Consider the following 25711-nt stretch of genomic DNA (forward strand, 5'->3'; position numbering starts at 1 on the left):
TCAAGATAAACTGTCAGAATACCCTCTTGGTGAAGTCTTTTCACCACATGCAGTGAGGAGACCGATCGACTCCCACTGTTCGCAAACACTGCAATCACAACTTCAGTGGGTCCAAAAAAAAAAACACACTGTGACTACCAAAACCCGAGGAACGCCATTTGGACCAGGAACAAGACAGCAGCGTGCTGTTTTTTGTTTCTTTTTGTCATCACTACTTTGCCTGACTCTTTCACTAAAACCATGATCAGTTTTTGTCTTCCATCTTCTAAATGGACTGGAATAATAGGGTGAATGGATGATAGACAGACCAGTGAGAAATAATGTGATTCAAGCAGCGTACAGGAAAACACATTTCTGCGGTGCTGTGTAATCAATGGGAAGCGCTGAGGCCTTTTGGAGACACGGGGTGACTAATGATTAATCACTGCTGATGCCAGCTGGGGGGATAATGGACCGGTGGTTAATTCGCAAATGACAACACTCATCATATAAATTTGAAATAAATAAATCGGCAAATGTATTGAAAACAGCTTGTTATCTTCTTTGGCCTCTTTTCATTTCATAATTTAAACTGCATGATTTACACACTAGAACTTGTCTTCACCTCTCTGTCTATAGAAACAGAAGCACTGAGGGAAGTCAATAGAGGACAAGTGCAAAATACTCTTTCAACTCAAACTTACTACATTAAAAAAAATATATAAATTTTCTTTTTTCATTCGTCGACCTTACAGGTGCCCTCTCAAAGGTGGATATGCAGCCAAATAAGGTAGTTTCAGCTCAAAGAAAGAACGCTTTATGTGTGAAAGTTTTAAATAGATACTGCACTCTCCCAAGAAGCCAATTCAGAGTGTCTGGAGGTCTGCGATAGCAGGTACAACACGCACGGTTCAGTGGTGAAATATTAAGGCAAACACATTCAAACTTCTGTTTTGTCCTCAGAAGCAGTCAGCTAAATGATTTTGAAAAACTGTCCGAAAAAACTCCCCCCAAAGTCTGCGAAGACATGTGAAGCACAGCAAAGGCTGCTCGCAGATGTTACTGTGTCTTTGTGCTGCTCTTTGGGCCCTTTTCTGTGTTTGTGTTTGGAGCTTGAGACGGTACAGAACACTTTGTGCTTCACGCCTACTGAAATATTAAGGAGGACACTGATAACTTGATGTAGCCGAACTTTGCAAACAGCGGAAGGAGGAACAGAGGAATAGGAATTACAATCACAGAGGAGACAGAGACAAAGAAAGACAAATGAAAGGAGAGAGGTTGTAGTCGTGGCCTTCAGGAAGAGAGGCAGACAAAAAGGCTCAAATACATTGTATGTAACACTGGAAATATCACTAAGCAAACAGTGACACAACCAAGTTTCTAGAAAAGTAACAACAATGGTGCTTGTGCACTAAAATACACTCACTAGCTTCCAGTAGCTTATTCCCAGAGCCCAGGGAAGTGCATTACAAGGGGATCTCATAAAATCATTATAACTTATTAGGCTTAGCCACACTGTGAACACAACAAATTTTCAGTAATTGATTGAGCATGCCTTTCCTGTGGGATTCCATTCAATATGCCCCTACGAGAGTGGGTGGGTGGCTTTGAGCATATTACAGACAATTTCACAGATCATTTGACTCTGTCATAAAAATACCCTACACCTCCCGAAAAGAATGTGAGGTAGCAGCTTTGGAACAACACACATCTGTTTTATTTAAAAGAAAAAGAAATTACTGTCTCAAACACTGAGAGGTTTTTGTTTATATAAAGTAAAAATATGTTTGGCTATCTGGGTAAATAAAAAAAATAAATAAATAAAGCACAGGTGCTCAGGGAAAGCACTGCCTTTTAAAATTAATGACAGGACTGTGAAATTGAAAATGAAGGGCCAAAAATGCCCTCAGTAGTTAAGAGAGCCATTTTGCTTTTTTTTTTTTTGTTCCTCCAAGAATTCACAAATGAGTGCAAATGCCCCTGTGGGCCACAGTATGTGATTCATGGCAGTCTGTGACCAGGGGATTCGTCTTAGTGAATTCTAGGTGAGAAAAATGGAGCACTGTCTGATCTGAAAACAGCACAGTATGTGTGAAGCAGATCCAAATGTTTACTGGCCAATATGTGATGGAAGTGAACGAAAAAAACAACAACAACAGATATATCGGATTAAAAAGGGCAAAACCTGCTCCTGACATTATCCTGGATGTAATCACAGTGTTATTTCTGGTTGTAAAATAGCACAATAATGTGTCCTCTCACCTGTACTGATATATGTATGCAGACACACACACACACACACACATATATTTCCAGCTCTTGACATAAACTGGACACGCTCCTACCTCTGGTGTCTTCAGGTAGCACGATTGGGGGCATGAGGTCGGGCAGCTCCTCTTCACCTGCCTGCAACCCCGTGGCCCGCAGCCGGTTCAGATCCAGGAAGTCTGGAACATCTATGGCCAAGTCTGTGCCGGAAGAGACACGAATAAAACTCAACAGAGGAATATTTTTGGACTGTGCCATGCTTGTATTTTTTTTTTTTTAATATCCTTCCCACACTCACAGATCACAACTGTGACTGTAAAACTCCCAAATTTAATAATGAAAACTGTGATTTATAAATTATAAATATAATATAAATTATAAATCAGTTTACACAATTTACCTATCATGTTGCCATATCTCATTAGTATTTTAAGATGCAGGAATATACTCATTCATTTATTTAATTTCAGTTACACTTTAAACTCCAGAGGCTCTTTACAATTAGAGACAGGATGAGAGATGCGTCTGGCAAAGTCACCTGCCTGCTTGTAAATCACAGTTCAATGCTGCCCTCTGCTGGCCATCTGCAACACTACAGATACTGGAAATAACTGAGTCACCACAGTGGTGGAGGCAATTAAAAGACAATTTAAATCCCATTAGTCAGTGAAGCGTGACAGACAGTTACCTAGTTTCTTCGGCACCCAGTCGACCCCAAAAGTGAATTTCTTGACCTGCACAACCAGATACTCTGGGAAGGAGGCAAAGCGGGAAGTTCTGCAGAGGAAAATAATTTTAAAATCAGAGATTTAAAAGAAAGGAATGCAAAATTTATACAGATACAACTGCTTTTAACCGAAAGCTGTGTGGTGATGCAAAAACATCGTGAGTAGAGCAGTCATTCCAGGCCCAAGAAGAGGTGGGGCCTTCTTACTTGACTCCAGCTGACTTGGCCTGCAGAGCTGAGCTCCAGAAGTCTGGGACGTTCTCTGGCTCTGTGAAGGCCTGCAGGCAGGCGGTGAAGGGGATCCGTGCTTTCACTGGCTCAGGAGGAGCCCTCATGTTCTCCTCGGCATCCTTCCGCTTGGCCTCATATGCCAGCAGCTCCTCTGATAGCATTAACACAAAGAGACCAATGCCATGCAATAAGTGGTAATATCCATGACCCTGTATAATGTTCAGCATTTTCAAAATAAAAGGTTGCACTTTGATGGGAAAAATTATTAAAATTGTATATGTATCATTCAAGATGGCAAACAATGCAAACAACATTGGCAAACTCTACTAGCAACTACCACCACATCAGATCATCCTCACCAAGTTCGCGCTTGTGTATCGTATTTACACTGATGCTAACTAACTTTAAATAGTACATGATATTTGTCATAATTCTATTACATGAGGTCAAGAATGTGTAATACCAGTACACATATTCAAGGCCATAAGCAGCCACTGGTAGACACAAACTCAGGTCTCCGTCTGACACCTCAGGACCTTCTGTGCCCTTTCTGGGCAAGACCTGCTGATTCTTCCAGTGGCTGGTACCACCTGAGCCCAGCATCATGCAACCTGCACCAACCAGAGGCAGCTGTGGCTTGCTACTGCAGCAGCACAGTATGAATGCGTGTGAACAGAAGCTTCTTTACCTCGATTGGTGGCAGCCTCGATGGGGGCTGGCAGCTGGATGCAGTAGTCCACCCGCTGGGTGTATCGCACCCGACGTGTCTGGCAGCACTGAATTCGTTCCTCCACCAGGAAGCGGAAGACGTCGCTTGGATTCTCTGAGCCTGCACTGTTCCTCTGCAGAAACAACAATGTGCAGGTGATACGAGAGGGTGAGTTTGAACATCAACAACAAAATCACGCCATGAAAGTAGGCACGTGTTTCAGTTTGATACTGATGCTCAGTTTGATGCTAAGGCTGATGATGATACTGATGATACATAGTGTTTTCTTTGCACATTTACTTTTTCTCAGGTCTAATTGACTCATGTGTCATGTGTCCCAGCTAGCCCTCACGTTGTAAGGGTATTGTCTGGCACCCTGCGCTTATGCACTGATAATCTCAAATAAACTTCATGACTTTGGTCTAAATGTGGTTTCAAACATTTGGTAGGATGCACAAATGTTTGAGAATATTTGTCTTATCAAACCCTAAACAATATCATTTCAAAAAAAATTTTACTATACGCATATACTATATGTCTGCTTAAAAGCTGTACAGAAGCTTCACATGTACCACAAACATGACAACCCCAGTTATAAACTGCAACGCTCTCTATGTGCTTTTCTTTGCTTTGGTCTATTACAGACTCCTGGCATGAACCCAACACAACTGCTGCTTGACCCAGATCTCTCAATACTGTCATTCATTATGTAGATGCAACTCTTTTAATTTTAATTTAGGCATAGCCTCCATTACAGAGAGTGTTACATCTTTTCAGAATCGTGGACACATTAATCATTATCACCGAGCGGCTCCGTGTCCTCTCGCTGCTTATGAACAGCAGGGGTCACTGAAGTTTACAGTGTGTTTATTTGAAGACTGTGATGAAGGACGGCATCGCGACTTAACACACCAGTTTGATGACGGCTTCTCTGCAACCCAGCCCTTCTATTCTAAGAAGGTACAGAAATACACAAGTTATAATTTTACTCAAGCCAAGCATGCAGGCTGACATAGAGAGAGGAAAATGTTGCTGATGGTGGTGGTTTTAGCCAGGTTCAGCCTATGTCTGGATAACTAAATCCGTGTCTAGATTACAGACAGCTGTAGGGGGGACTAACGGAGGGGAGGACAGTAGTGGTACGGCAGTTTTCAGGCTGTTTTCGAACAAACCAAGTATAAAAACAAGCGCAGAAACAAGGATTCTTTACATAACGTGGCAGATATGGAGAAACTGAGGCTGTGAGAATCTGGGTGGTTTGTTTTGTTGATCTCCTCCACATGAGGCGGAGGAAGTGTCAGGTACGAGCCACGGCAGCTGAGGCAGAATAGGAAGCATTATCTGGCCTCTCTGTGTAACAGATAGCGCGGAGCTATATATATATCCTGGTTGAGAAAGACACATCAGAGCAGCCCATGTGTATGTATCAGCCAAGGAGACGGTGTGTGTTCAGTCAAAAACAGGCCCTCCTCTCCCAATCAGCCTCCCTCTGTGTGTCAGAGGTCAGATGTAACCCAGCCATTTTGTGAAAATGTTATGATTTCACAGTGGAGAAAATTCAAGTTTATAGGGATAGTTTTGTGAAAGGCAGTATCTGTGTGTGTTTGTGTGTGTGTGTTTGTGTTTGTAGTGTTGACTGGTAACTTCTGCCAGTGTACATGACTTCAGGAAATGTGTGTAAGAACATTAGATATAATCCATTCCATTTCTAAACTTGACATATCCAACTTATGAAAATCATGCTGATTTATTGCCATGACAACTGAGCAAACTCCATTCAGTAGTGACAGCTGTGAGATGCTGTTGAAAGCTCCGGGAAAAGGCTACTAAGTGGACACTGTGTCACCACTATTTTTTGCCGTTGCCCTTGCTGAGATATGTTTTTTTGTAAATAAAATACTACAGTAAACAAATAACAAAAAAAGTTAAAATGTTTAACAATTCATTGTAAAAAGTTTAAAACTACTGACCGCTTTCATGCAAACAGCTCTGTAAACACGTATATACAAAAATAGATCTATAAAAGTCTACATACAGCACTGCAACACAATCACTGACACCAAAAGCCTGGTGTGCACGATATATTATCATTTATGTTCTACTTTTCTCCCAGCTCAAAACAGCTGACAGTGTCTAACATCACACCCTCACTCCTGAGATATAAATGGTTTGCTCACACATACATGGACACCAACACGACCCCTCCACATAAACATCTGTGGTGTATTTAAAATCACGTGTACTACATTTTGAAAAGTCTGACCTACACAGAGGTTTAGCTTCACTCACCTCCACTAGGTTGATGATGTGCAGGAGGAATTCATGGGCATCTTGTTGTCTGTTTGAGGAAAACTCTGGGTGTCCCCTGCTGACCAAAGCCTTAAACATCCGGGGGGAGATGCCCTTCTGCTGGTGCTGGAATGAAAACATTTGGGCGTCACACACACACTAACCACTGTGCATGACCACTCACCTGTCTCAGAGGTATAAGAAAACACAGCAGAACACCTGTGAATAATAAGATAGCAGCAGCTTTGAGTGGCTGGCTGGTACCAGGCTCTATCCAGAGAGTCAGATTTTACACCCTGGGATTCTTCTTCATAAGAAGAAAGTTTAACATTATATGTTAAAGTCAGAATGGTATTGCTGTAACTCAGATTTTATTATGTAAAAAATGTGCAGCGTCCACAATAAAAATAAAAAATAAAAAAAAACATGGCATCACAGCTAATGTTACCCAAGTGAACATGGCTGAAACGGGCAAAACTGCAAAATTCTTTGTTATGTTTTGTTTGTTTAAACAGTATAAAAACTATTGTGCAAACATTTTATGGGTGACTGTGAACCGAGAGCAGTTGCCAGGCTACCAGGGGAGAAAGATGTCACTGCCAGTTTAACATAGCGATTCTTTTAAATTCACTATTTTCACTATAGCCAAATCATTGTGCAACACACACGCACCAACTGAAATATCTTAAAGTTTTATATAAGTCATAATGTTTACAATTGATGATAAATAAATCCAATGTGATCTACATATTATAGCGCGTCACCAGCATAAAAAAAAATCTATGTGCAAGCCGAGTTCCAGCAATCAACATATATCCCATAGAACACATTTAAAAAGCCATTTTAATGACAATGTATAATTGTAATGGATTATATTTCCTTAGTACAAACTGAGCACAGCATGCCAACACAAGCCCTCCCCCCATGTCTTCCCAGCTGTCAATATGTGTCCAAACCTGACTCCACCATCACATGTGTAGGAAGTGTAGGATCATAGCTCTGCCCTATTAATTACTATGGCTGGTAAAGCTTAAAAGTAGCCTTGGGCTTACAGAGCTAACACTGAGTCCCATTATGTTTTAATGGCTTTCCTCTTCTCATTTCCTGCCAGCTGTGTACTACAGTATGTGGTTAAAAAAGGCAATGATTTCATATCATGCGCATTTAAATTAGTAAAGCAACCTAATAAATCAAATGAACTGCTGGAGAACTTGAGAGATTACAGGAAACACAACACGATAATCAAGCACAGTTAAGATTTGTGACCAAATTAAGCGGCAATGTGTGGAATTAAAAGCAAAACACTGTACAAGTGCTGGGCTTGGAGCTGTTGAGTTCAAAAGCAATTCGAGTTGCACATTTAGGAACACAGCCACAAGCTATTTTCAGACTAAAGGAAAAAGGTCAGAGCCCGAGAACATTTGACAATATGTCTGAAAACAAATTCTTCCTTTTGTTTTAATCCACTCCTCCAAAAAGCTAAAAAAAAAGCTCAAGTATATTAATAACACAGAAGACTGTGAATTATGAAAAGACCTTTTATGTTTAAAGTGGGAAAATGGCAAACTGACAAACTGAAACTATACTGTACTGACAACCTAAAAAGACTAATTTTGCTACCAGTCAGTATCAGCATGCTTCTGTCAGTTATGGACCCAGTTTGCGAGCTGGACATACCCAGTTTAATACCTTGTATTCTTCTTTCATCACCTGTTCAATGAGCTCAGATTTCATGGGTGGTTTGGAGTACTGGCCTGAGAGCAGTCCATGTCCCAGTTTAGCCCTGTTGGATGAAAACAAAGGCGTAAACATCACAGCATATAGTCAGGCGTTTAGTTTTGCTCTAGTTTTGTTGGGGTTAGTTCTTGGATGACACACCCTGAAGAAACTGTGTGTGTGTGTCTTGAAAACAGACAATACACCTGGGGCTTGTTTCACAAAGCAGCTAACTTGTTAACCCCTGAATTTTCAGTCTCTCAAATATGGCTTGACTTCATACTTGGTTACCATGATTTAGTTACCATGGTTACCAACCAACACCATGGCCAATATTTGAGAGAACCATTTGTTTTTCAGGCTTACTATGAAAAAAAAAAATCCAAAACATCAATTTTTCTGATAATTCACTTAGAGATATCACTTATTTTTGGTGCTACAGAATTTATTTGTGAACAACATATTTTTGTTCCTACGGGAGAATGCAGACAGTCTGTCTAGAAAAAATACTACACCACACAGTAACTGCAGGGGGCAGTGACTCAGCCTTTTTCAGTAAAATCAGTTTCATCAGTATCACTGTCCTCAAAACCTTACAGTGATCTCAAATTCATTTCAGCCTTATGTAGTTTTACTACTATAAAGTATGATAAAGGAATTAACATTTTCATCACATTTCATTTCATACTTCCTGATATTTAACTGTTGACTGAAGGTGAAGTATCTTTTCAAAAGACAAATGAATGTTCATTGTCTTTAACCTCACATTTCATTATTTATGGAGGATATTTCCATTGTCCAACAGCTCTGTCATAATTTGCACAATTATAGCACCAAATTTTTAGGCGCATCACTCCAACAGGCTATTCAAATAACTGTAGTATTGCAACTCTACTTTGTTATTTCTACACAGCAGTATCATTCTCATTAGGTACCGGGATACAAGGCAATAATATAATTAAGGATAATCCTTCATTACGCATTCAGTTAATTTACTGCTTTAAATCAACTGATTCTCAGTAACCACATTTGCGCTGATGGACTCTATAAAATACAAATAGCAACAGGTATAAACATGCTTATCTGGCCATGTGCCTCAGGATATGAAACGTTCACATAACTGATACTCACCACTTGCCTGGCCATGACTCCACTTACCTTTCATCATGGCCACAGCATCTGACTTGCCTCTTGCAACATACTGCCTTGCATGACTGCACTAGGTATTTACCGGAACATTTGGGAAAACAGGCTTTTACCCAACAAAATATGTTTTGTTTATTGGCTTATTTAGGATTTATAGACAAGACTTGGTCCTATTATAAGACTCCAAAGTCTTTACACGGTTATTTCAAGCATTTTAATAACGACAAAATAAATTAGAAATTTGCTGCTCACAAAAAAAAATTTCAGAGACAGCAGCAGCTGGAAAACACTTGTATGTGTGTTGTAACACAGCATTATGTAACACTGAAGTCACTTACATTTGTGTGGCAAAGTCCTGGCTGGGGTCAAGGGGTGAATAGTCATATATCCTCTGAAGATTACCCACATACCTAAAGATCAAAATACATGTCACAAGCTCACCTCAGATGGAGCACATGAGACGCCACACACAGACACAAGGGCCATGGAAACCCATGAGGCGGTACTGAGAAGACACTAACACCTTCTGCTGCTAATACTGTCTTTTTCTGTATTCTCCTCCACACCTAAACCACAGCATCAATCGTCGATCATCGATCAATAATTACATGCAACCAGACACAGGAAGCTCACGTCGTTACAAATACTTAACGAAAATTGACTTTCGCTGCAACAACCATTAAACTGCTGCTAAAAACACTGCCTAGGATGGATATTATATACCGTACACTTGAGTTTACAATTTTGACAAGCTGTAGTTTTTTTCTTGTCAATGACAGGTGATGTTCCGTAGAAACTCACAAGATTGTATTTCTGACAAATGCTGTGATATCTACCTTTTGTGGTTGAGTCAAAGACACAGTACTCAGTACAATGCTGAAATTTAAACTTTGAGAGACAATGGCTCCCTAAAAAACAAATTTTGCTGGCATGAAAAAGCCAAATATCACACTTTATACTGAAGATTATTGTTATAAATTAAATTAAATTCAGTGCAAAAGATAAGTTGATATGTACTGCAATTGCACGATCACTATATTCAAACAAAAGAAAAAAATAATATACATGAGACAATGATATACACAATTAAAAAAAATATACTATGTTTTCTTTCTAGTAAATCCTCATCACAGTGTACAGTACTCACATCCTCTGGAAGTCTGGGATGCTGAAGAGGACCTGCATTACTGTGCTGAGGTAGCAGCTGTTGCCCAGGTTTTTGATGCCCGTGTAGCCAGAACCGTACACCGCCTTCAGCTTCATGCCAGATTCCTGGATCACCTCCCATTCACTGACTCGTGGCCTCGCGTTATTGTCTGTGTGGTGCCCATTCTCTGTCTGGGTGGGGGGGGGGGCAAGAGGAGAGCTGGGTGTTAAGATTTCAGTTGTTGTTTGGTAAATGTGGATAGTAAAACAAACATATACAACGTACTCTTTGCTGCATCTGTAGCATGTCTATTCCAAAGTGTGACAAGTGTTCTGATATGTGGGGATCCAACACAGCTTCTTCCTCTTCAAATGAATAGACATCTGAAACCAAAAGACCAGTAAGTAAAGCTTTTGTAATTACAGATTTCTGGTTCTCCGCACCATGCTCCAAAAACTGATTTAAAGTCAAACTAACTGCTTCTACATTTCTGTTTCAAGAGGTCCTCAAGTATGTAATACAATCCAGTGGCAGTGCTGTATTGATAAACAGCACATGAGAGGGGCAGGATTTCATCACAAAGGTAAGATTTTACACACAGATTAACACACAGTATGTTTTAGCATGAGCTAAACATCATCCAGTTTTAGGGACAGAGTAGATTTTAAAAAAACTGCGGCAAATTGAGACTTTTTTTTTCCCTAAAAGTTTATGTTCTGGTGTGAAACTATCATAAATTTGGTCAAAATGTTTCCAACAACGTGAAAGACAGATCATTAACATCACAACTTGGATGCAACAGTACAGAGGAACACGTCATGTATCTCAGACCTGCTCCGTCTGGGGTGATGGTGTCCAGTTTGATGGCCAGAGGGTAGTTAGTCTCTCTGTAGTGCTCCAGAGCGTGGCCATTACCTCCGCTGCCATCAAAGAACCACTTCCCACAGAGCACTGCTCCATCCGTCAGGTTCAGCCACAGGTTTTCTCTCATCTCGCATTTCTGACACTTCCAGCCACTGACAACAGAGAAACAGAGATGTGTGTTACTGTTGTGTGTTTTCTTTTCTTTTCTTTTTATCCAGGCAGTCATGCTAAGACTCATGGAGTGACAGCTTTGCATCAACAAAAACTGCATTTTGGTCACAAGCAGATGTGGATGAGATCAGAGTTATATTCTGACTGCTTATTTCTAGATGAACTGGATTGAAGAGGAAAACAGGAAGAGACAGTGATGCAGACAGATTTAAATAATATATTCTTATGAAAAGCCTCTCTAACTATATATTATTTAATAAATACTTCAATAAATTATAGGCAAAAGAAATATAAAAAAAAAACAAGATCAAAATCGAAGCAGCAGAAACTGACATCCTGACTAAACCTGCAAAATACATCTTTCAGATTTCAATATTTATTTAAATGTAACAGTGATTCTATGTGAAATTTAGCACTGGTTGTCAATTATATAGTTTGCAATCAGTAATTTGGATGGACTGCCAGACTCTCAGTTATCCATCTCAAAAGATGCTGTTGTAGCTGCTGCTGGTAGAAGACAGAGTTTCAAGGTCAACACATGCATAGATACAATGAATGAAGAAGTGCTATGAAGTTCGGTGTGCTGAGCTTCTTCTGTGTCTGCAGGATCGTCTTTAAGCCCTAACTAGCTCTGTCCTACAGTTGCATAGTGTACTGGCACAAGTGTAAGGCTCCTGCGCTGAGGCCGACTGAGACATGAGGCTGAAAAAGGACCAGAAAAACCTCTTCAGGATTAATCTCAGATCAGTTGGATCATCCTATAAGAAGGATTCCCACTGAAAATCTCCAGCACCAGGGACAGCATCTAAATGGTGCAGGTCAAGGCCTCCATACTGTACCAGATTTAGATGGATGAATGGCTACACAGAATGAAAGTGCCTGTTATCCAGTGAGTCAGAAATACACTTGTTGTAGTTACTACCATGGTGTGGGTACAGTGGAGAGAGAGTTGCTTATGTCAATCAATACAATAATGTAAGATTTTTGTGGTTAATCCAAGTACTGCATGAGGGAAAAACTCTAAGAACATATTGCTTCCAAAACATGTCTGTCCTACCTGGGTGGGATTCTGACCCCATTGTCCAGCTGTCTGAGACTCCTGGCATGTCTGGACACCTGGATCTCCTCCTCCCAGGATTCAGACTCTTGCTTCTTGTAAGCTGATGATGCATTGAGCACTGCGTCACAGGCGATGGTCACCTGGACATCAGATGAGAGAGGGGAAACACTATCAACAACAGGAGGTGGTTATGGACGAGGTCATGTCGAAAATGTATCACCTCATTTCCCCAAAACAAATTCAGGGATTATAAATTTATTTTAACGACTGTACAGGTATTTAAAATGTCCATTAACTGTACATAAAAAGGGAAAAAGTGGACATGCAAGACAAAAAAATATAAAATTGTGCCACAGACTGAAGCAGCATAGGAGGAGAGGGCAACAGCCCAAAATAAAACTATGCAAAACACTTAAAAATAAGGTGTTTTGCAATAATAAATAAAAAAAAATTCTACATCCATAATATTAAATTATACATGCATAAAACAGGTTGAAAAACAAAAAGGAAAGCCAGGGCCATGCCAAAGCAAAGCTCTAAAAACAAAACAAAACAAACAAATAAATAAAAGACAAGAGTGAAATGCCTCATCTGTTCTCCATGCAAACAATAAAACACAGACTCAAAAGTGATAAAGGCACCTTCATGTGCACCAAGTGGTTCCCCCACGTGAAATAGCATTTCACCAGAATCTTCCACAGCTACTAGAGATCAGGTGACGCATCACAGAATCTCACTGTTAGGGGAAACTATGATTGTTCTTTCCATAGAAAATGTTATTACTTTATATCCTTGAATGCAAAACATTAAGAAATCTCAAAATAACCTTAAGACACAAAGTGGTGGCTCTTTGAGACATAACCTGTCTGTCTGGTGTTAGTGGAACCACTGAGTGCACCCTCCACTTTCACATGCATGGAAACACACAAGAGCCCATGCAGCGCCAACTCACTGACCAGAGCGGGCAACTCCTCAATATTTGGTAAGGGGATCTCGAAGTGGTCTGGAAAAATGACGAGCTTGGCCTCGTCTTCGTATTCATAGTCCTCTCCGTTAAAATCGCGATTTAGCTCTAAATCTTAAAGGGAGGAAGCAAACAGTCAGCTGCAATTAGACGGTGACCGCTGACTGACGTTGGCTTATTATTATTACGCCATGATGGAGTTTGTTCTTGGTTATTTTTATTTTATGCTCCGTTCTTTTCTGCTCATGAGCGTGAGGTCTGTTCTTTTTTTATGTTCTTAATTTTCTACTTTAGTCGATACCATAATAGTCTAAGGTTGCAGAGGATACAAGCAGATGAATCCTTGAACAAGAAAACCATCAGTGGCATCTATTTTTTTCTTTTTTCTGTTACAACAGTGACAGGACGAATTCACACAGTGATAATGAATCTTTTGCTCAGACACAATTCATGTGGATATATATTTATGAATTTAGCAGGGCCTGCATCTATGACTTTTGTTTATGCAGTTACAGAGCCCTAAATTCATTATTGATCACATAATGAAACTAAATTATCAAAATTAGGGCAGCATAATGACCATTATTTTCCTTATTGACTGAACTTATGGATATTTTCTTGATCAATCATTTGGTCATTAAAATATCAGAAAAGTGACATCTTATTTATTTTGACTAACACTCCAAAACCCAGAAAACACTGTTCACCTTCAGTTTACTCAAGTAAAACAAAGAAAAGCCTTAAAATCCTTAAAAGAGAAAGGTAGGAATTCTGGAAAAAAAAAAATTATGCCGATAAATTTTTTGTCCTTTGGTTCAACTAATCGCCTCAACAGTTCAGCTCTTACCTAAACAATATTTAGCCTAATTTGAACCTGTAAAGATTTCTGGAGGGATGGCTAGAGAGAGCCTCCTCTCTGAAATCTCTCTTTATATAGAGCTGTCTGTTCTCCACTACAGCCTAAAGTCGTGTAATGACTCATGAGAAACAGGATCATAGGTTATCCCTGACATTGTTATTGTGCCCACTGGTCTCACGGTAACCATGGTGTGACGTTAGCAGATAGTGGCTCAATTAGATCACTGGACTGGTATGGGCTTACGGCAGATACATACATGTCTGCTGTCACATCACAGATCCAAAATGGACGACAGCAAGAATTGTTGTCAAGTGCAGAGAAGGACTTCTTCAGATCGAGTCTCACAAATTTCTATCAGAGTGACAAAGTCAGACATTGGCTAGACAGGGTTGACCTAATGTACAGCAGTCAAATCAAAGGTGATGGACAATAATATCGATTAAACTCTGGATCATAAGAAAACGGGAATGTCAATTACAAAGAGGCTGAATGGAAGGAATTTCTCCAGCAGTGAGGGAAGGGGGGTGAGGAGGACGGAGAGAGACACCTGGCCCTCTCCGAGCAGCGTCATAGCCACAGTAGAAGTGTGTCAGCCTTGATGGGAGGTTGACAGGTGGTGGCAGCTGAGAGGCCGGCGACTGACAGGAGGCGGCCCCTCTGTAAACCAAGGAGGAGGAGGAGGAGGGGAGTAGGCCAGGCTTTGATTTAGACCAGTTACCAACCCCATATCCAAATAAACGGGCTATATTTAGAGCACAGAAGGCAGAGGAGGAGGAGAGGTCTCATCATGGGAAATGCTTTGGGTAAAGGCCGGCTAGAGGGGCAGCTGGTGGGTCATCACAGTGTAAGAAACAATAACACTAGCTTGCAGTGGAGGCGGTTCTCTTAGCAGAGAGAGGTGTTTCTGACCACACAAAACACATCAGCAAGATCAGTTTTATCCTCAGCTATGATGAGAATATCAGTGGCTAATAAGCTTGGTTTTGCAACGAGGGTTTTAAAACCTGCCTCTAACCAGTGGTAGAAAGTCAGTTTAACGTTGAGGTTACACTTCTAGTCCACAACATTTCAGAATGAAATATTGCACTTTCTCTTGGAATTCACATTTGTCTCACAGCTATAAGATTTTACATAAAAATTGAATCACATTGTAATTAATACACTGCACTGTTAAAGATTAAACCAGCGGTTTCCAGGTTTTTAGGCCTTCTTTAGTGTCTTCACTAGCAGACACTAAAGAAGTGTCTAGCTGGGGCCCCTCGTCATGTTTCTCATGTCTATGAGTTGTGAGCAGTTTCATCAAAGAGACACTGCCCCTCTAAACTCTCCAATATTTTTTGCAAAAAGGAAAAAAATAACAGAAAGAAGTAAAACAAAATTCAAACTTCTGTAGCAGAACTTCTTTCTTCTTTTGTGTCCCATTAATCATCTCACAAATACACAGATTTCTCTTCAGAGAGGCCTGACCCCAAATCAGGCAACCACTGGACTAACTAAACTATATGACTGTATATGAATTAGTTCAAACCAGCTACAACGTTAAATGCTGTTTCAGTGTTGATCAGTATTAACTGTCTAATAATGGAATATGTGATAATATGTCAGTCACAGGGGACATTTTTCTGCAAAATGAATACATCTACTTTTCATACTTTATGTACATTTAGCTGATAACATTTCTGTAGTTTTACTGAAGTTACATTTTAATGCAGAACTTTTACTATTAATGGAGTATTTTTTTGGTATTTTTACTTTGTGGTATTTTTACTTTTAAGTAAACTTAAAATTTACCACTCACTTACCTAGAAACACTTTTCCATTTCTTCGTCTGGGGATGGCACCTCCAGCAGCTCCTGTGGCTTTCTGTAAGAAACAGGAACGAGGAGAGATTAAATAGAAGGAACCTTCACTGCGTTTAAAAAATAATCCAAAAAATACCTTCGATGATTCTAATTGTAAAATTCTGAGAAAGTGTTTAATGCTCTGCTTCGACAGAAGATCCATATGGTTGTCATTTTGTTAGAAATAGATGCTAGATGTTCCAGTTGCCAGGATCAGGTTACAAGGCAAGGGGAAAACCCCTAGCATGGCAGGGTCAGAATCAAAGAATGATAGATTGAAGTGCTTGAGTTGCACTGTTTGATTTGTAGACTTGGACAGATACCATTTACAGTACATTTAATATCGTGTTTGGGCCTGTCTTTGCCTGTACTGCGTGTCATCGTCTTTCTCTGCCCTTACTATATTTCTCTTTTCTCCTCACTAGATACTTTCCAGGATGGTAGAAACAAACAACAACATTAAATAATCAGTTTTTAACAGACTCATAGATATTGGATATTTTCAACACTTTGTCAGTGACTCCATAAAAGTCTCGTGTCCAAATAACTAACAGGTAGCAAAACAACCCCGGACCACTGGCTGGTGTCTTTCCTGTCCAATCAGGTTCAGGTGACTGTTTCCCGTTTGCTCGGCAGGGACGAGGACACAGCGGGTAGACAGACAGAAAGACAGAGAATGCTGACACACAGGAGACCAAGTGGACTCATGGGAAAAAACAGCAGACACGGGAGCCTGCAGAATGTGAGCAGCTGTTTCTGGCCAAGTTCAGGCATGGAAATAGCAGCTCTTTACAAAGCAGAGCTTATCTGGGGGCAATTAGAGCCAGTGAGAAAACACGGCAGCAGCTAAAGCCTTTGTTGTTCACCATCAACTTTTGAAAGAAGAGAGGCTTTTCCGGATACATGTGTTCTTTGTTAATATGAAAACAAGAGTGTTCTGTTGAGTTCATTTTTTATATGCTTAGGGAAGGACAAAAAAAAAAACAGCTTACAATATAATGTAATTCAACGCAACACCACAAACTTCAAACGTGACCACAAATATGTCACATTACAAAATTATCTGTTATGCTGCTGTTGTTATGGATTGCATTATTTTTTTAAGTTGTTTCTATTATTTTGTCCACTCCATGCACTAATATGAACAGATTCCGTCGCTTAACATCTTCAGTTGTTCATCATAGTCAGTATAATTAAAACATGGCTGTAAGGATTTGGCAGGTTATTATTTGAACATCAGAAGCAGTAACACTATATTTTTAAGGATATGGAACATCAGAAAATTTGCTTGATAACTTCCAAGGTTCCTTTCAAAACACTCTGTAATTTGAAGCAAATCACAGGGAATATGGCAATTATCTTGGAAAAAAAACACCCCATTTAAATCAAAGTAAATATTCGTTCACTATTCATGTATTATTGTAAACTTTATCCTCTGTATATGTTGAATTGTTTTCTTGCCTGTAAACAAATTTAGTGTGTTACGACTGATACAAAATTGGAACCAAATTACCAGGGTCTTTCCAGAAAACTTTTAGGAAATTGTAAGCAAAATGGCAAATTCGTAAAGTAAAGCATTGCCAATTTACTCCGGCTACAAACAGTGTGAAACCTTAGAGTTGCGATGCAGAGCTGAAAGCATCAAGTGTTAGCCACACATACTTAGACAGACCTCAGTGTGAAGGTCAGGCCTGATGAAGAGACTCAAATAAAGTTAATATTTTCCTCTTTTTCACATGAAATATCAAACCATGAAAAGCATTCATGGTGCATCAATGCACAGGGCATTCAGTGTAATTAAGCCACTAATGTTCAAAATAATAGCATCATGATATCAGCGATTCGGGTCACTCAGTGCAGCTTTTTATCAAAAGTGGTTCTTTAATTGTGGAATGACTCTTACTTTAAGGGCAAAGTGAAAGAGGATCAAATAATCCCAGTTACTGAAAACATATCAACACCATATTTGGCATTTATAAGCAGTTTACAAATATTTAATAAACCATTCAATGCAGTAATATAGTCCCTATAGTCAGCAGATATAGGGACACATTTAAGTGCTTATTGCACAGTCTTTATAATTTAAAGGGGGGTTAAAGTACAACATTATATGTTGTGAGGCCGTCAAAGTGTGACAATATTTTGTGTATAACTGAAAACTGATTTTTTTAAGTACCATTTGAGATCTGCCTGAAGCAGTGGGACTCAGGCTGGTAAAAATCAGAATCGTTGAAACTGACTGGTAAATGCAAAGTTTTTCATATTATCAGTTATGACCACTTTATTGCAGTTGCATTGACTTTTGTGTTGAATTCTTGATAAATATCTATCACAGAAATGTCTCTCTCATTGTCTGTGAAGCACTGTCATTACTACTGCTCAGCCAATGAAAACACAGCCCACAGTGGAAACTTACTTCTTTGACATGTCGCTTGAGGTGCATGTAAACACTCTGTCCTGTTTTGCGATAATGTCTCTCCACATGTTCTCGTCCAAAGCCCAGGAATGTGTTCATACACACATACAGGCCTCCCTCAGACTCCTGCAGACCAAAACAAACAATAGCAATGAACAGCAGCACGAGATGAAGAAAAAAACTGAGCCAACAGCAAATGTAACACGCTGAAAAACTCCTCATTGTGTATAAAATTTACTGTACCATGTTCAACAGCAGCTGAGAGACAGAGCTATACATGCTCAGTTATATATCCACACAGAAGTATTCATTTTTACAATGATTTTTTAAAATCCAATATATGGAGGCTATATTTTAGCTATAATGAGTGAAAATAGTGACTGCATTGTCACTACAATAAGCATGTAATATTTGCCTTAAAATTTATCACGACATAGTAAAAGAGACGTGCCAGTGATTCTGCAAGCACATTTCCAAAAATGCTTTCTTGCTCAGTCGTTCTTGTACCTTGTCAAACAGCCAAAAATCTGTTCCAGCACAGAAAAGAAATCTCAATTTCATCGACAGAATTGCTGCTACTGAAGATCCTGGTTTTTACTGAAAAATCAAAGTTATCTCTACATATTATTCAAGCCAAAGAATGATGTTTGGGGTAGCAGGTTTTGTTCTAGTTTTTAGAAAATGCCTGTTTTGTTCTAGTTCTTTTAAAAAAGAAAAAAAAGCTTATTTCTCATAAAACTGCTGGTGAGTGTCTGTGGACTGAGGCCCACCCATGTCACATCTCTGGCTGACTTACTGTATCTGAAACATCTTGTTACAGGATACCAATGTTTGATCATTTTCAAAAAAAAGAAATTCAGCATGTGACCAATGGCCCAGTGGCTGTTTTGAAATGCAGGGTAACAAGACCTTCATTTGGGCTTTTAATTTTTCTGACAGAAACACCCTCCTGCACTTTCACATGTGGACTCTAAGAGACAAAATACATCAAGAATACTCCTTCAAAAATAACCTACATCTGCAATGAGTGTAGGCCTTATAAACCCTCATGATAAACCTTTAAGTGGCCCAGAGTGACATATGAGCTTCAAGAGTGCAAGGATAAAAATAAACCAGTCCTCAGGCCAACATGATGAACTCCAGACAGCTGAGTCACCTTTAAAAATGGTTTCAGTTGAGAAAATAGGTTTTCATTATAAGAAAGTGAGAAAGTGTTTTAAAAAAAAATTTAATTTAAAAAAAAAAACCCTCTCTCTCTACAAAGTACAGAAAAGACTGAACTCTGCACCAAATCCATAGATTCTGACATTTAAATGTTTTTAAGGCTCAGTATAAATTAAAATACGAAAGGCTGTAACACTGTGTGACATTTGTCATGGATCATAGAAAAGAAAAACAAACAAATGAAACAAAAAACAAAAAAAAAAAAAAAAAACAAACAAACAAAGGGTCAAAAATTGGGTCATGTTGATATCTATAATCCAGGCCCTAAAATGTTTTGACAGGTCATTATAAACTCACTGCTGAACACAGCAGTGAATTATAACTGTGCAACACACCACAAAATTAGCAAAGGCTAAGTGTAAAAAAACAAAATACTGTAAATTCACTGTTGGCATATAATGATGGAAATGGTGAATTAATATTACAAGCAGCCAAGTACCACTCACACACATATTTGCTCTCTTTTTTTTGAGATAGTATTGACTATGGAAACACCATACGGTGGCTCACAAACACACACACGCACGCTAAACCTTTTTTTTAAATAAATGCTAGGCTCGGGCAGGTGTGTGTGTGTTAGCTTGTCCGTTTCCTGGTTTAATTGGCGGTAATGTGGCCTGAACAGGTCTCCCTGCACAAAGGGAAACCCCTCCATCCCTCTCTCCTGAGATGTAAACAACATTTAATTATTTATTTCCTTTCAAGTTCGCGGGGAAGGTAGCCAGTGAAACACACAGACACACACACACACGGACACACGCATACATTCACACAGAGAGTGAGAGAGGCATTACAGCAGATTCACGTGTGTTGTTAAGCCAAGCCAAAGCAGGCTGTCAGTCCGCCTGCGACGCACAAACAACCCGCTCATGTCTCGGTGTGTGTTTGTGTGTTCATGTGTGTATGTGTGTGTAGGGGCGGTGGTGGTGGACAGGCACACTTACGGGAGAGTCGAAGGAAAAGGCACACTCGCTCTTGAAAACCCTGTCTCCGGTCCTGGGGACTCTGATGGTGGGCATGTACGGGACCAGCAGCTCTCCTAGGTCTGCAGCCATCTTCGCATTCCTGCTTCTCGCAGCACAGTGCTGCGGAGCCACCGGAGCAGCGCTGTCAGAGGAGAGGATGCTATTTTTAAAGCTCTCCGTCTCTACATTCCTCCGGCCAGGGGGGATGTGACGCTGAAAAACATAAAAATAAAATGACACAGGGGTGGAGGCTGGCTGCTACACAGGCGTCGAAGCTAATGGCACGAAGGCTAACATTGTTTTTTTGGGGGTGTTGTTTTTTTGTTTTTTTTTCTTGCAAAAAGCTTTGACCTGCGCAGAAATTACATTGCTGCTGTTGACTGTGGTGACGCCGCTATGAATACAGGGATATTTAACCAGAAGGGCCCCTCCCACCTCTGAGGATGATTCATGAAGCCACCCACACTTACTACATGTACCCCCTCCCTCCTTCCCTCCAGGATTCGGGAAAAAGCGTGGTCATGCAGGGCATTTTGATTTTTAATAGCTCTTTGTCGCAGTATCTTACATGCACATCAAAACACTACATCGCTCTGTTTTGATCTGCGGCAGTTTTTCTTATTAAAGTGGTCAACAGGTAAATGGGGAGGGGGGGGGGGGGGGGCATTGTAAATTAAATAATTCATTATAAAATAATAAACAACTGGAGGAAGTTACGTTGAAAAAAGAAACAATAAACAGTTTATTTCTCACGTCTTGCCCAATATGTGATTTCATTAGCAACAGTTCCCCCCGCCAAGAGACCCTTTGTCCATGAGACAATCATCTTGTCTGTATAGCTCCGCCCCCAGGTGGACGCTCTCCTTAACTGCAATAAAACAGAGAATAAAGCGTGTAAATGAATAAGAGTTAGTCTCCTTGTTGACAGATCAACTAGCTGCCTGCCAACTTCCTTGTAGCTGGGTGTGTATATGTTCATTATGTGGCAGCTACATGATATGCAAGCATTAACCGGCTAAATCTCAATTTATAATGCCATGAAAATTTTATTTAATTATTTAACAGGGACAATTCAAATACCACTGTTACATTAAATGCCACATATGTAATGTTTATAAGGCGTCAAGCTGAAGCTAACATGTAGCTTCTGTCCCTGACGAGGCTTTTAGTTTCAGGGTAAAACAGCACTGTACAAGTGCATATCCATGTGCCCATGTGTGTATTGTACATAGCTGTGTAAACACTGACACTGAGTGTTGACACAAGACAGGTTGGGTCTATGCAGTGGCGATTCTACATTGAATTACTCCCTGGGCGACACCCCTCCGAGCGCCCCCCCCCCACCCCAAAAGAAAGAAAAGACATTACCCACAATGCCCGCCGCCCGTCCCTTCCGTCGCAGTCTTGCTTTATACAGACAGCCCAGGGAGTGAATTACCCACAATGCCCGCCGCCCGTCCATTAGTCATGTTTGTTCCAACTTTTTTAAGGTCAATTTTTATTTCCTTTTTGTAGATGTGTGTAGATGTGATTTTTTTTTACTTCACACTGAGTGTGTTTTTGTACTTTTCTAGTATCACTCTTTTAAAAGAGTATTGTATACCCTTCTGTCATTGTATTCATTCGCTTGGTGTAAAGAAACATTCTGTATGCTAAACCACTGTGCCACCCAGCAATGTAACAGTCTACAAAAACTAACTTAATTACTAACTTAACTACATCAACACACCTTTACAGCATAGACCCAGTAGCCTATAGACATTTAAAGACCAAACACCACAGTACATACAGATACTTTATTTACGCAGAAAGGGAAAACATTTACAAACAGTGAGATTCATCTGCATGATGTACTGACGGCAGACACATCTGCATTAATGGTCAGGTGATGACTTGGGGCTGTTGTCAATCAGCTCCTTGTCAAGGGTCGACACCTGGAACCAGGGGCCATCGCCCTTGTGTCTCATATGTCGACGCACCTCCAGCTGTGCCTTTCTGTTGACGACCCCCCCCAAAAAAAAAAAAAACAGTCAGGGAATGTGAACTGTGTTGTGAATCCTTTATATGTGAGATGTAGATGTTTATGCAAATTTACAAGTCGAATTCACGCCATTCACAGAAATTTGGCTGATATACTTTTAAGTAATGGAAAACTGTGAAGAACTGAGTTCTTCAAACAGATCAAGTTAATAGACAATGGTGTCTAAAGAAATGTCACAGAATTACTGAACAGATCTCCGGATAGTGACAGGGTGCTGCATTATTCAATTCTATTTTTTATTTCCTACAAGGAAATACAGTATGATCTGTTCTCTTGTTGCTCAAAATAAATTTAAGTGTCAGTGTATTTGTGTCACTGCAACAAAAGACACTGGTGCCATCACTCACCTCATGTCTGCCTTCTCTTTCTCTATTTGAATTACTGCCAGCATCTTCTCATAGTCTTTCACTGGAGAATCACAAATGTTCCGTGCAATCCACCTGGTGATGGGGTGCTGCAATGACAGGGAAAAGGACACACAAGACAAAAGCGTTTTCAATGACTGCACAAGTATCTCTTGCAAACAAAGTATAAGATTAACAAAAATTGTCAGTCATTCAGTCATTTCAGTCATCAATTTTCAGTGATCTCCATATATTGCTGTGGAATGTTATTGCGATTACAGGTCTGCCTCAGCCCATTAGTAATTTTGGTGGGATTTTTTCCCTATATGAGCGGTCATTACTTAAATATTTAATTTCATTTTATGGAGTAAATTTAACTCAACTTAAATGTAGGCAAATAAATTAGATTTCATGTACTCACTTAAATTAAATTGAGTGAAATTAATAAAATTAAATGAAAATGTTATTTAAGAAAATATTTCTAAAGTATTACATGACATCACATGCATGAAAGGGAAATGCCTAGCTTAACAGCATTGTGTAGGCACAATGTAACACTTTAAACATCTGGGGTCTGAAAAATTCCAACCACAGTCACAAAACACAGTTGTTTTAAAGGCTAGCATTGCAACTATGGTTTTGTGATGGTAAGGCCGTTCAAGGCGTGAGACTTTCCTGAATCAGGGTACAGAGCAGTGACACAGAAAACCTTTTAAAAAGATTTAATAAGAGAAAAAGCTAGATACATACCTTGTAGTACTCCCAGTACTCAGGTTCATACCCTTCAGGAATTTCAGCCAGCTCTGCCTCACCTACACAACATGATCACACTCAAGTTTAAATCAAAGTAACTCTTTTTTCGAGTTATTCACTAAATCACAGCTTTAACTGACCAAATGTTGTCAACTGATCCAAATGAAGCACGAACAACACACAAACAATTATGCTTGCTTACTTACCGATGAAGACATTCACACATGTCACAATGACAGCCACAGGAATGCCTGTCAGCAGGATGTAATATTGCTGAGGAAAAATGAGAAGACAAAATGAAATCCTGAATATTCTGTCACACCTGAATTTTGTTTACTTTGAATTTGATGCTTGCATTGCTCACTACTGACTTCACATAATGTACTTAATCAAAGTGTGTAAGTGTCAATGCAAATCTTTCTGTATTGCTGCATCTTCATGTATGAAATAAACTAATATAAAATTGAAGGAGCGGGCACACAATAAGTACATCTGAACAATTTTGCAACAGTAATGCAAATACCTTGAAGAATACACTCTTTTAGTATCCTCATCGGAGCAGGTACAGCAGGGCTTTACTTCAGTGTCTTGACTATTGACACACAGCTGTTAATCAAGACTGACTACTGCTGTGATTGATTTTACTAGCTACACACTACCATGTTCCAATACTCACCAATAAGCGCAGAAATCTCCTGTCATAGTAGTCAGAGGGTTTGATGACAAACATTTTCTTGCCATGACCCCAACGGACGGCCACTGTAAAACAAGACAGAGGATGCTGTGATGACCAGGTGTTTGCCAATTAAATTTTGGTGCTGAAATGACAAGCTGTTGTCATAACACAAGACTAGACAGAATGGAACTCTGGTTATTGACAAAATGTCATGTAGACTAAATGTTTCCTGATTTCCTGATTTTTAATGTTGGCGTTCTAAACTTATATGGCTGTTGTATGAGAGTAAATGCACAATTAGTGCCCCATTATAGCCACATTACTGTTGATCATCCCTCAGATTCTTCTTGTTGGTAAATTAGGGGTGGGGAAAAAGTATTACAATTATCAACATTTTTATTAAGATGTAATCTAGATACCTGAGCGTCCTATAGAGTCAAACGGGCTCTATAATGTTTAACTAAAATAAGGTCCTACAATTCAACATTAGACATATTTCCTACAGTATTCCAGCTTTCGAGCTATTACAGCAGTTGGTAGAATTTAAACTCATTCACTTTTGACAAAAACACTACAAGAGAGATTTTTGACGTTGTTATTGTACTGAGAACATAAGTCATTCAAACCCTGTAAAGCAACTAATTTGTCAGCTGTCAAATGCACTGATGAAAAGAAAGGCAGCTAAATTACTATTAGCGGACAAAGAACAGTAGGCAGCTATCTGTAATTATAAAGCTAATGTTTTTGACTTTCTGTTGACAGCAGGACAAGCCGTGCCAGCTAGCTAATGTTAGCAGGCTAACGATCTCTGGCGCAAGGTCATAAGAAGAAAAGGCCATGATTAGGGTCCAACTTCTCACTTTTTAAACGGCCAGGGTGTCTCTTACCTTTATCTGTCCGCGGGATGGCTCGAGTGAGTAAATTTGCCGCAGTATTTCCAGATTTCAGAGGACTCAGTCTGGCTGCAAAAGCAGCAGCAGACCTGAGCACACTCATACCCACCATCGCTACTGTGGGAGAACAGCCCGGCAACACACGGACTGTGATTCGTTAACGACGAGCTGACGCCGAATCCGCCATCTTTATCGAGGGCAGAGGAGGCTGACGCTAAAGTTAGCTTCAAATTCGGCAGGTAAGGCTCAGACCGAGTTAAGCACGTTACCTAGTCCTACAGCGTGTGGACTAAAGGAAGCTAAAGGCTTTGAAAACACAGATTCAGATTTTATGCTATTTGTGAAAACGCAAAAAATGGCACTTTCACTGTTTCCCCCCCATCCAAACCACATAAAATCAGGCCCAGTTCAAAACCCATTTACTT

The 25711-nt window shown here is 39.8% G+C and overlaps 2 protein-coding genes across 5 annotated transcripts in view; both read right to left on the reverse strand.

The window, feature by feature from the left end:
* usp13 (ubiquitin specific peptidase 13) overlaps window positions 1-20928 on the reverse strand; it is a 31040-nt gene extending 10112 nt beyond the window's left edge. The window contains exons 1-15 of one of the 4 annotated variants that reach the window (XM_041040182.1): window positions 20559-20928; window positions 18391-18516; window positions 15936-15996; window positions 13267-13388; window positions 12308-12450; window positions 11047-11231; window positions 10501-10598; window positions 10216-10406; window positions 9407-9478; window positions 7884-7989; window positions 6207-6332; window positions 3897-4050; window positions 3185-3359; window positions 2939-3027; window positions 2328-2450 (exon numbers count right to left, since the gene is read on the reverse strand). In XM_041040182.1, coding sequence (XP_040896116.1) covers window positions 2328-2450; window positions 2939-3027; window positions 3185-3359; window positions 3897-4050; window positions 6207-6332; window positions 7884-7989; window positions 9407-9478; window positions 10216-10406; window positions 10501-10598; window positions 11047-11231; window positions 12308-12450; window positions 13267-13388; window positions 15936-15996; window positions 18391-18516; window positions 20559-20669 — 1882 coding nt within the window. In that variant the 5' untranslated portion in view covers window positions 20670-20928. The remainder of the gene's footprint in view (window positions 1-2327; window positions 2451-2938; window positions 3028-3184; window positions 3360-3896; window positions 4051-6206; window positions 6333-7883; window positions 7990-9406; window positions 9479-10215; window positions 10407-10500; window positions 10599-11046; window positions 11232-12307; window positions 12451-13266; window positions 13389-15935; window positions 15997-18390; window positions 18517-20558) is intronic. The other 3 variants (XM_041040183.1, XM_041040181.1, XM_041040180.1) reach the window with 3 other exon arrangements.
* Window positions 20929-22360: 1432 nt separating this feature from the next.
* Window positions 22361-25438, reverse strand: ndufb5 (NADH:ubiquinone oxidoreductase subunit B5). The gene is made up of 6 exons (XM_041040424.1): window positions 25281-25438; window positions 24394-24476; window positions 23924-23990; window positions 23715-23776; window positions 22968-23074; window positions 22361-22574 (listed from the first exon to the last, which is right to left on the reverse strand). The coding sequence occupies exons 1-6, from the start codon at window positions 25396-25398 to the stop codon at window positions 22454-22456; spliced, it is 558 nt and encodes a 185-aa protein (XP_040896358.1). The 5' UTR covers window positions 25399-25438; the 3' UTR covers window positions 22361-22453.
* Between the last annotated feature and the right edge of the window lie 273 nt (window positions 25439-25711).

Source organism: Toxotes jaculatrix, chromosome 6 (assembly GCF_017976425.1).
Source record: "Toxotes jaculatrix isolate fToxJac2 chromosome 6, fToxJac2.pri, whole genome shotgun sequence".
Classification (NCBI taxonomy): domain Eukaryota; kingdom Metazoa; phylum Chordata; class Actinopteri; family Toxotidae; genus Toxotes; species Toxotes jaculatrix.

Excerpts from the sequence above, each read along its gene's own strand:
- ndufb5 (XM_041040424.1), bottom strand. The coding sequence starts at position 25,398 with ATGGTGGGTATGAGTGTGCTCAGGTCTGCTGCTGCTTTTGCAGCCAGA. Across the intron at positions 23,991-24,393 it reads GGAGATTTCTGCGCTTATTG|CAATATTACATCCTGCTGAC; the intron begins GTGAGTATTGGA and ends ATTTTTCCTCAG. Across the intron at positions 23,075-23,714 it reads AGTACTGGGAGTACTACAAG|CACCCCATCACCAGGTGGAT; the intron begins GTATGTATCTAG and ends CTGTCATTGCAG.